This window comes from Oryzias melastigma, linkage group LG6 (genome assembly GCF_002922805.2).
Source record: "Oryzias melastigma strain HK-1 linkage group LG6, ASM292280v2, whole genome shotgun sequence".
In the NCBI taxonomy this organism is placed as follows: Eukaryota; Metazoa; Chordata; class Actinopteri; order Beloniformes; family Adrianichthyidae; genus Oryzias; species Oryzias melastigma.
The window spans coordinates 4844044-4855817 of NC_050517.1; the positions used below are offsets into that span (position 1 = coordinate 4844044).

An 11774-nucleotide genomic window follows, 5' to 3' on the forward strand; every position below is an offset into this window, starting at 1 on the left:
AATATGATCTGCTTTTCTGTAATTTCATTTAGGAGAATCATTTCTGTTTCTGAAATTGCAGTGGCGTTCTGAGGGAAATCGAGTTTTCAGATTACTTTATGCTGTCAGATGAAGAGGTGAGATGTAATGAGATTGTAGTGCCGACCCAGAATCCCTTGTCATCTGCTGGAGTTCATCTGAGAAGACACCTGACCCAGGTTGAGAATACAGACTGGATGCTGTCATTAGGTTTTTTTTTTTTAATAACTATATCAAAGCGTCTCTGACTCAGACTAAGAAGCCACGGTCCTTTATGGGTATGAATAATAGAGATCTGTCCTAAAGGAATCCCTGCTCTACGATACTGAAACGTTGGTCTAAAAACAATCATTTGGTGTTAAAAGACAAAAGCATCAATGCTGCCTTTCTACTGATGTGGAATATCAAACATTATGACGTTCCATTCGTTTAATGAATTACCACTTTGAGCCTCGTTTGGAGAGGGCTTGATGACCCACAAAATGACTGTGTTGTAAGTAGATTTGAACCATCTCTTTTAGATGAGTCGCTTATGTTTGAGGGGAATCCAGCATGTTTTCTGTGTGAAACCTGAAGTTTCAGCTTCTACTCTTCTGGCTTGAATCTGTAAACGGTAAAGCTGGGGTTTGTTGAGATGAGGTGATGTCGAGACGTATGGAAGCCTTTTAGACTCAAAATTCAAAATGAAAACGATCCAGGAAATGTATTTTCTTTTTAGAAAATGTACCTGCATTACTTGTCTATAAAATGAAATAAAATAGCAATCCTTCGAAAAGCTTTTTCTGTTTCTTCCTCAACATTGCTCGTTCTGTAACTTGGTTAAAATGATAAAGAAAATGGCAATTGACATTTCATTTTAAAAAAGTTTTTTAGGATATTTACCAAAATTCAATTAGAAATATCAAATTTTGAAGTTAAAAAACCTGAACAGAAATGTGTCATATTCCTTATCTCTTCAATAAAATGAAAAAGCAGTTTTCCAAACGGCTTTTTCATTTTCATCTTCATCACCGCTCATTGTGTAACATAGTTAAAATGATAAAGAAAAAGGCATTTGACATCTCATTTTTAAAAAGTGCTCTGGTAATAAAGGCTAAATTTAATATTTCAAAATCTCAAATTTGAAAATTAAAATGGATTAACAGAAATGCTTTTTCATTTTCAGAATGAAACTGCATCATTTGTCTCTTAAATTGAATGAAAAAGCTTTTTCATTTTCTTGAACACTGCTCATTCTGTCAGATTATTAGTGACAAAGCCAATGAAGATTGCTTTTTCATTTTCACATCTAAATCCGTTTGAGTTTACAGTTCCAAGGGTGCATCACGATGACGTCAGTGCTCCTCCTCCTCTGCTTTGGTTTGTGCTATCGGCAAACGACATACCGTCTACGTACACGACTTATATAGAGAAAAGGGAAATAAAAGGAAGGAAGAGGAGGAAAAACAAATAAACAAAACAGAGATGCTCAGTCTGTGGGCCAAAAGTCCAGATGCATCTGCGTCCGGATGGACTGAGGCACACTGTGTTCCCTGAGCAGTCTGCTGTTTCATATTGATCTCCTGGAACCAGAACGTACATTTTTTCATTTCCCTGTTCTGACCTCCAGCTCCTGAAGAAGAGCACGCAGAGCTCTGACTTCTTCTGCTCCGCTGCTCTTTCTCTCTCTGTCCTCCTTCTCTCGCTCTGCCCCTCATCCCTCAGAGGCCTCCGATGAACTCGCTGAGCTGGCCCTGCTGGGTTTTGGCCCTCAGGCTTTGGATAGGGCCATGTCCCACCACCTGCACCACTGCCCTTACCACCTCTACCTCCTCAAAGCCCAGCTGATGTGTGGTCAGGAGCTCCCAGAATCTCTCCACGGTTAGCGTCTGTAGTCTCCGCACACGCCTTGCTGCCGTCTGGCTTCCCAGTAAAAGCTAGTGCAGGGAAAGGAGATGCTGCCAGAGCTGTTTCAGATCATTGTCTCATGTTTTTCTAGCCCTGCATTCTGCTGTTTTATGCACATTGATGCAAATGCTTGCATGTCTGCCAGACTGGTGCAGTCAGAGTAACAAAATAGTTTAACTTTCTGATGGTTTTAACATAAGAACTGACCATGCTGCTGGAGTGAATGGTTTCCCTTTGACAGAAACGGAAGAAAACAAAATGACAAACATTCCTGAAAGAAGAACTCCACCAATGATGGACGAGGCAGCAGGTTTTCTGTCTGTTTTAGTAATGACATCCCAAAGCCATCTGGGGAAATGCATTTGATTTCTCTCGTTTAAATTCCGATAAATTGAAGACCAACAATGAAAGCTTGGAGAGTGCTGACGTCACGTCTGCAAGAAAAGAATCTTGTGTTTGATGTTTTTCTCACTGCATTGTGCGCATGCTGCAGGTTGTGGTTGGTCCAGAGAAAATGCCTGAAACCCTGGCGTCTGTTAGACTGTCTGCTGTCAGTCACTGCTGCTGATCGGGCTTTGAGTCTCTGAGGTCGTGACTCGTCTGCACTCCAGGTCCCTCTGCATCACTAAATATTTATTCCAGCCAGGCAGCAGATTCTTGTGCATCTGTTTAAAGTAGAGGGCCATTTTTTTTTTTGCCCATTTACTTGATTTGTGGGACTAATAAAGGTTTTCTTAATCCTAATTTAATAAAGGTTTAGTGGAGCAGATCTGACTGACTCAGCTTTAGAGAAATCTGCCACAACTTTATGCTGTTAGTTCAGTCTCTGTCAGGGGTTATGGGAATCTGAGTTGTTTAAAGGGTTTGTGTTTGCTTTAGTGGTAAGTCAAAGATGCAGTGTAACACCAGTGTTTTATGGAGAGTAAAATATTGAAAGTTATTTAAGGTTTAAGTTGATTTATTCTGGAATAAAATTCCTGCCTTTTTATTATTCATAATTACGTTAAAAAGATACAGTTTTACAGTTTTAAAAATGTTAGTTCTGTTATCTTTTTGGATTATTTTGGCATTTACTACAATGTTTAGGCTATGTTGGAGTTCAGCTAATATTTCAGCTACATGCTAGCTGTTTTGTCTAATTTAGGATTTTTTTCCCCAGACTTTTTAGGCTATTTTAAAGTTTAGCTACTTTTTCAGCTAAATGCTAGCTGTTTCTAACCTTGTCTTTTTTATTTGTTTGTTTTGTTTTTAAGGCTAATTTAGCATTTAGCTAATATTCTAGCTAGCTATCAGCTTCAGCCTTTTTAGCTTTCAATTTCAGCATCTTCAGCTCTCAGCACTAGCATCTTCAGAGGTCAAATTCATCTTACAGCATTCACACTAGAGTTATCACAGGTAATGTTATATATCTAGTTCATAATTATGTTAAAACGTTACAGTTTTAAAAATGTATCTTTAGAGTGTTACATGTTTATTCTGTTCAGTCTGTGACCTGAGGAGTGTTTTGGATTTTGGCCCCCTGTGTGATTGAGTTTGGCACTCCTGAAATAAAGAGTTCACTATTGGAGAATAAGAACAGCTTTACTCTTATTCCTGGAATCCACAAAACAACTGCAACCAGAAAAATTATTAATTGAATGAAGGAAGTTGCACCTTCCTTGCAGTTTAGTATTAATGTAAATCCAATCACATCCCAGCATCTAAGTTTGCAAGAAAATCTTTTTTAAGACATGTATCAAAGTCGAGGCCCGGGGGCCGGATCCGGCCCTCCAGATCATTTTATTTTATTGTTATTAATGACCCGATGTTGTCTTGTGGTTATTTCTAACTTGTATAATTTTGACAAAATATATTTATATGGAGAGTAAAATATCGAAAATTATTTAAGGTTTAAAAAAGTCACGTTTTTAAAGGTTTAGAGGGTTCAAAAAAGCAATTAAGTGTGACCTTAGGTGTGTTTTGGATTTTCTTATGCAACATTTTTGGACAGATTAGCAAAATAATGTGGAAAAACATCAATTTTAATTTAATGATTTTTATCAAACAAAAACCTGATTTCTTCTTGAATCCCAGAGCAGCTTCTGTCCATTGGGTCATATCGCTTCAGCTATCTACAGTTTATTTGTGTTTCTGTGCATGCGAGATGCTTTCTGTTTTAATTTTTATTTTGTGTTATTTTGAAACTTTTATTTATTCAGTGTTTCCTGCAGAGAGTTTAAGACGAACAGGATTTATTTTTTGTTTGGGTTAAGAAACATTAGGCAAGTAATAATTGTATCTGGTTTCTGCTTGAGGAGAACAGTAAAATGATGATGTATTATTGCAAAAGAATCCACAGTGAACACCGTGTGGTTTCAACTTTCCTGAAGATGAAGATGTGGTTTGGATCACTGGAAACATCTTCAGTCATGGACGTCAGTAAATGTAGATTTTAGCTTTGTCTGTAGCATAATTCTGACTCCCAAACATTCATTTTTAAACATATCAAAGGCGGGTTCCCGTCTTTTTAAAAGTAGTTTTAAAACAAGAAAATGTTAAGACATTTTTGTGCCAAATAAAATTGTTTAAAACATAATTATTGGATCTACCTATAAATAATTACGTTTTATGCTTAATAACTGGAGGTTAAAGTTGGTCAGAAAACATGGGAAAGGTTCAGATTAGCATTTGTTTCTGCCTGAGCAGACCACATCAGCTGCTGTGGACTGTAACAGCCACTCATCCTGTGTGCGGCTGGTTAACAAACCAACATGGCTGCTGGGTTTGTTCTGCATGCAGCTGAATGTGCAGATGTTTGACAGAACCAACATCGGTGCCACCTCTTAGAATATAAAGAGCTGGAACGGTTTCTCTTTCTCTCTTCTGCTCCCCATCTGAACTACAGGGTTTGAAGGCTGCTCCATGGTGCCCTCCATCTATCCCCTGGAGACGCTACACAACTCGTTGTCGCTGAAGCAGGTGGAGGAGTTTCTCAGCAGGGTGTGTGAGAGCAGCAGCGAGGCTCACGTCAAAACCATGAAGGGTGAGTTTGTGGGTTGAGGCGGCTTGAATGATTAATAACGTATGTACTTTTTTTTTTTGGTAATATTTTATACTTTTCCCCAATTTCTGCTTTTTAAAGGGTAACCAAACGGTAAATCAACTTTTTTTTGTCTGTTCTATAAATGGGGCTTTAAAAGCGCTGTCTGTTGGAATAGCCACATTTTTGACAATTTAAAATAAACCTGTTTAATTCTTGAAATAAGTCTAAAACCGTCAGTGTGCTGCCCCCTACAGGTTGAAACGAGGTATTACAGTTGAATTTTGTTATTGGTTGACAGTGTTGGGCATCTCACTTCAAAAAAGTAATTAGTTATAGTTACTAGTTACTTCTCCCAAAAAGTAATTGAGTTAGTAACTCAATTACTGCATCTTCAAAGTAATTAGTTACTTGGAAAAGTAACTCGTTTTAAATTACTCTTTAAATATGGTAATATTTTGTATTTTTTCCTGCGTTACAAATAAAAAAAATAATGTACATTCAATAATAGATGATAACCGACAATAGTATACTGGTATAGTTTTCCAATGGAGTCATATTGTCTAAGTTTAGGATACACATGAGAGAGGGTTTAGGGAAAGAATTTTCAATATTTATTTGTCAGAATTATCACACAAAACACTGCAACAAGTGGTATATAAAAAATGTAACTTCACACAAAAAAGGTAAACGTTTCAACTATTAACATACTTCAAGTATCTTACCTACAACTATAATTAAACAAAATGGCTTAAAAAACTGAAAGTGCAAAACAATAATAAATTAATAAACTACAATTATTAACCCATATTTCTGCTAAGAGGAGCAGCTCTCTGCATCTCTTTTTTCTCTCCCAAAATCCCGCAGCCCCGCCCACTCGCTCCGGAGTCTGCTCACTGCGTTGATCTGTGCGCGCTCGTGTCTGTCTGTGTTGTGTGTTTTATAAATATTACCCCGTTTCTGCTAAGATGAGCTACTCTCTGTCTCTCTGTTGTCGTTTTATTAACTCCCGAAACTCCTCACTCCGCACCGGAGTCTATCCACGTTGATCTGCGTGTGTACGTGTCTGTGAAAAAAGAAAAAAAAGTGTGCGTGCCTGTCTGTTTTGTGTGTCTCTGTGCTCGCGCGCGCACGTTTGTGTTGTGATTGTATGTTTATATCCGTGTCTACCGCCTGTTTAGACACAAAAACATGATCACGTTTATCAATCGTGGCATTTTATTGTGAAAAAACTGGTTATATTTTGAAAAGAAACCGGATTTTCTCATGTATCTTGATGCAACTTGGGGCGCGTAACACAAGCAACTTTCGGGTGCGAAGCGCCCAGCTCCAGCAAGATCATCAAACTTTGAAGTAACGCGCCGCGATTTACACGAAGTAACTATAACGGCGTTACAGCGAGGATGAAAGTAATTAGTTAGATTACTAAATTACTTGATTTATAACGCCGTTAGTAACGCCGTTATACTTAAACGGCGTTAGTCCCAACACTGTTGGTTGACTCATTTCAGAAGTTTCACGTCATGCTCTGCAGCTTCTGTATAAAAGCCCCGCCCATCTTTGAATCTGTAACGCTCAGTCGTTATTGTGTTAGCATGGCTCGTAAGTGTTTTGCCTTCAGTCGTCAAAACTCTACGCACTTAAACAACTTTCCAGTGGACTTGGAAGTTAGGCAACAGTGGTTGAGTGCAATTGGGATTGAATCCAGTGACGGGATTTGCAATGAATGTTTCAATCGTAATTGTTTGCTTAATACGTTAACCTTTATTAGCTATGATGCTAGCAGCATTTTACCGCTTTCAGACACGGGTCCCCTTCAGTCTGGGTCATTAGTGAGAGAAGGTGGAGGAGAATAATCCTCAACCTCCACAGAAAGTTCTGTGGAGGTTCTGGCATCACTGCTCGGTACCACTCTCCATACTGAAGATGCAGAATGACTCTGTTCCCTCAAGCTAACTTCACTGTCGAAACCCCCACCCCCCATCCGCAGACCGCCCCTTTTTGGCATTTTTCTAATCTGGTCTGAGAGTGGATTCAGCCTCCAACTGACCTGTTGTTACCCTTTAATGACAGAACCTTTGTTTAATCCAAGTAATTCAAATCATGACCTTATTTAGTGTCTGCAGCTAGCACTGCTTGTGTTTAAAAGTTTCACCAACTTTACATACTTCTCCAGAAAAAAAATGTTCTGCACAGAAAGCATTTATCGCTGCTATTTAGAATTTTACATTTTTATTCTTTAACACTGTGTTTTTTTATCCCAAGAGCTGACATTATTTTTTTTATCAGATTGGTGTGTCTAGTAAAGCACCCAAGAATTGCAGATTCACTTATGTATTCAGCTTCATTTCAATTCCAGCATTTACATGAAAACCTTAAGGATCTTAGCTCAGAAAACAGGTTTGTGCTCTGACTTCACCCCCGTCCTCCAGATTGTTCTGTTGGGTATTCACGAAACGTTTTGACAGACTTTCACACTTAAATGTCTCAGCTTTTGAAAGTGAAACTTAATGTTGGTGAAGCAGTGAACCTGAGCTGTTTGTCTTTTGTCCTGCAGCTCTTTCAGGCTTGTTTGACTCCCAGAGCCAGAGCTCTCTGTACAGTCTGCACCATCCTCTGTCCGCCTCTGGATCTGAGGCGTCACTGCGACCGCCCAGCCAGACCGTCTGCCGTAAGTGTTTGATCGACCTGCGTCAGTCAATTTATCTGCTTTGATCTCAGTTTAAACACAATATCTAATGGAAGGTAACTTTGATCATTCAAACTGTCCCTTAATGTTACATTAAAACAAAGAGATTCCACAAACTGCTGGTTTCAGACTTTGATTTTGTGGCCTTAAATCCTCTCACAACCCCAACCTTACATTAACGGTGTAACAAAAAAGGTGAGCAATATTTGAGAAGGGCTGCCACGATTAGTCGACGAATCAACTATTAAAATAGTCGACAACCAATTTAATGGTCGATTATTTGTTACTTTATATAATATAGAGTCAGAGTGCAGTAAAGCTGAACAAAGTTGTGAGCGTTCAGCACAAAAAAATGCACTTTTTAATATTTGAGTCAGTGAGACCAAGACTTTATCTTAGGGGAAAAACAGTTCTTTGTTTTGGGCTGCCTGGAACCTGAAGCCACATAAGACAGATCACATCATGGAGCTGTGAGGTCTGTGATGTTCTTCTATCAACAGAAACTGTTCATTTATGTGGCCCAGATCAATCTGTGACTTTAGCCTGGATTTTTCAGTATTTTCATTCAAAAACATGTTGAGTAGTTTGTTGACTAATTTTGTTCTTGTTGTTTTTACAAAATGACAACTAAAACTTTCATTCTATGTTGTAAAAACAGTTTGTTAAACATTTTTAGGGTTTTTCCAGATAAAATGTTCTGTTTTTACATGATTTTATGTCTAGTGTGTGAATACAACAATGACAAATAAAGTTAGTATCACATAGGAGAGCTTGTACTGATTAAAATGATACCAAATAAGCAACCAAGGAGTCTTTTAATCTGAAAATAAAGGTAAATTCAAAAGTTGACAAAAACTTGAGTTTTAGACCCTTAAAGGGTTCAAAATGAACATTCTAAATGTACAATTTTGCGTGTGATATGATATTTATATTATTTCCAGATAATAAATAGTTGGCAAATACTGTAACAAAAAAGGCGATTAATTGCGATAAAATTTTTTTTTCCAGATTTGCGATTAATTAGTTAATTATTTTTTTATCGATTCCAGACCCTAGTTTTTTGTAACATTAAAAGGAATTAAAAAAAAGCTCACTTCTGAAAGACTGAACTTCCCACTCTGAGTTTTGTTTTTCTTTCCCCTCAGACGGCAGCGTCCCCTCCAGCACCGTGTCCAGCGCAGGCCCCTCCTGCCCCCCCTCTCCAAACACAGAGACCTCCGGGCAGAACTTTGGGGTCAGTGGTTAGAACGTGGGGCCGAGGTCCCCATTAACACAACAGGATCATCTGCCCACATTTACCTCAACTGTAAAGGGATGAAACTGGATCTGAACTGCTGGACTCCTGGAGGTGCAGCTCTCCAGTTTCTAGAAACATTCATCCTGACGTGAGTGAACCAACCAGCAGTGCCTTTAGTTTAATATCATGCCTCTTTCATTCAGAGTAGTCATTTATTTAGTGTTTCATAAATACAACTGCCTTATCTTTATGGTATTTTGTCATACGCTTTAACATCGGAGCTCCAGTGTTTTTATTTCCTTTGATGTACTGTAACTTTTACTCCATTAGAAGGATAATTCCAGTAAATTTTGAAGGAGAAAAGCGGCTCACGCCGCTTTTCTCCTTCAAAATTTACTGGAATTATCCTGCTAACAGTTGAGTGTTATAGTTCGTTAAAGATTTTGTGTTTTTAGCGTCACCGACGACGCCTCAGGTGTTAAAGGGTTAAAAATAAACATGTTTTCTGTAATAATCTTCCATTCGGTCAGAGGAGTCTAGAGATAACCGGTTCCTCAGCTCTGACATTCCCAAAGAACCCAAGTATCGTCAACGCTAACAAACGCTGTGCTAGCTAATGTCACACAACTCCAACTTCACGATGACTTTATGTCACTTAGGGGTGTTTCCCTAAAACGGCCTTTAGTCATCCAATCAAGAATCACCAAAGCAAGTATAGTCAGAGATGTGGTTCCACACAGTCACTTTGCTGCTTTAAGAACTCTTGTTTTACACTCACCTGTTTGAGCAAAGCAAACAGTATAATTACAGTGTGCCTTTGATGATCTGAGGGCTTTCTGTCGGCTTAGCTAGTATTTTCATCAGATTCTCAGGTAGACGGATAACCAAAAGCGACTTAACCCGCACTCAGATGAGCTTAAATAATGTGGGCAGAATACAAAAATAATGATACAGATGTCAGAAAATGCTTTATTTCCAATGATCTACTCCAAAATGAGTTGTTGTCCAAAGTTTTTGAAAAAGTTTAGAATGTTTGTATTTTATTGTCAGTAACGCATTTTTGCTTCAGATGTCAAATTCGACAAATGTTAGTGTCTACGTTCGTGTTAAGAGCTCCTCAAAGATGTGTGTTCTGTGATGCTTCTGGAAAATAATAAAGTTTAAAACCAAAATGTCTGTGGGGTTTTCATGCTTTGGGGTTGAAGTGGAACTCTGATGTTACTGTTGAGTGGTACCAAGCATACAGAAAAACGTGCTTTTTTTAATGTGTTTTAGATTAGAAATGGTTTATTTCAAGCAATCATGAAAAAAGTATTTAGAAGTTTACATCCATAAAGACATGTCAAACACAGGATAACTAAACATTAAGAGATTGCCTGAAATTGAGTGGGAGGAAGCGAACTTATATAATCCCACTCCAACTCAACTTTACCATTTCCCTTACATGTATTATCATTATCCGTTTCATAACTTAACATCAGATATTTAAATCTTTCAACATAGATTCAAGTTATTATGAATCCTGAAGTAACAATAACTCACATGCCTATGTAAGTAGATATAACACTATTTCAGACTTTATCATTGCAGATGCAGATCTAGTATCAAATGTGCCGATTATTTTTCACTAGAAAAAAAAGCATTAATATAAATCAAGTATCAAACATCAACATAAATATATATGTATGCAGATTATTTTCCATTGAAAGAGTCTGTAATGTAAAGCAAGTATCATAGGAATTTATGCTGATTTATTTATTTTTCTCCAATAGAATCAATTGAAAAAAGTATCACTAATCAAAAGTATGTGCTAATTGTTGTCATTAGAAAGTCATTTTTATTTATTTATCAAACATAAATCACACTTCAGGAATCCCAGTGGAGTGAATTGAGGAATAATCCTTTTGAACACTAAACACTGTATGCTGGCAGCTGCCACAGACCTCTTAACCCTTCTGCTCTCTTTGGAGTCCAGATGACTCCAACCACATACTGTATTCATATGATTCCTTCCACGACAAATGTGGACAAATTATACGACTTAGAAATAAGCGCAAGATAACATTGGGTCATTATTAACAATAAAATAAATGATCTGGAGGGCCGGATCCGGCCCCCGGGCCTTGACTTTGACACACGTGTCTTAAAGCTTTAGTGAGTTGGCACTAATGAGTCACTTCAGCTGGCTTTTCTACTTTCTCTTTTTTTTGCCCTGCCACCTCAACTCCGTCCACGTCTGCACACACATCTTCCACTTACTATCTTTTATTATCTTTTTTCTTTGTCACTCATTCACTGTCAATTTTATTTTTATTTTTCCATTTATTTTTGAACATTTTTTCTCTTCTTTTGGAAACACACAGAACCGCAGAGACATCCCCACTTTCAATCTTACCCCCAACCTCTGTCTCCTCTTTAAATTGCTTTAACAATACTGATGACTCATGCCTCTTACTGCTTCCAGCCGTTGCTATGGTGACTCCCCCAGATGTAATTGACTCCTCCTGAGCAACGGTGGGTGAACGAGGAGACGAAGACCGCCAACTCACCGGAACCCAAAGCTGATGTCATTCCTGCTGTCTGGATGTCTGATCTTTTTGTTTTTTTCCTCCACGCGCACACACACGCACACACCCACACACACCCCCCCACACACATTCACAGGGTTTGCCATAAGCTCTCGTACACACACTTTGCTCGTTGAAACACAAAGTGTCATTTTCCTTCACAGCTCACTCGAGAGACAAACAGTCTGCTTACCTAAGAGAAGCATAGAAAAAGATAATTTGTCTTAACAGGTTTTGGGGATGTTCAAGCACGAGTGTCCTAGGAGGATTAAAAACAGGAAAATCAAGTATTTACAGCACAACACCTGACCATTTAAACATGTAATAGATATAAACAAATCTCAAATTCTGAGAAAG

The 11774-nt window shown here is 38.2% G+C and overlaps 1 protein-coding gene across 12 annotated transcripts in view; it reads left to right on the top strand.

The window, feature by feature from the left end:
* ppip5k1b (diphosphoinositol pentakisphosphate kinase 1b) overlaps window positions 1–10024 on the top strand; it is a 66428-nt gene extending 56404 nt beyond the window's left edge. For 6 of the 12 annotated variants that reach the window (XM_024281073.2, XM_024281078.2, XM_024281075.2 and 3 more), the window contains 3 exons: window positions 4790–4927; window positions 7482–7595; window positions 8759–10024. In XM_024281073.2, the coding sequence (XP_024136841.1) occupies window positions 4790–4927; window positions 7482–7595; window positions 8759–8859 (353 nt within the window). In that variant the 3' untranslated portion in view covers window positions 8860–10024. Of the gene's footprint in view, window positions 1–1722; window positions 1879–4789; window positions 4928–7481; window positions 7596–8758 lie in introns of those variants that run through there. The other 6 variants (XM_036212187.1, XM_036212191.1, XM_036212190.1 and 3 more) reach the window with 2 other exon arrangements.
* The last annotated feature ends 1750 nt before the right edge of the window (window positions 10025–11774 follow it).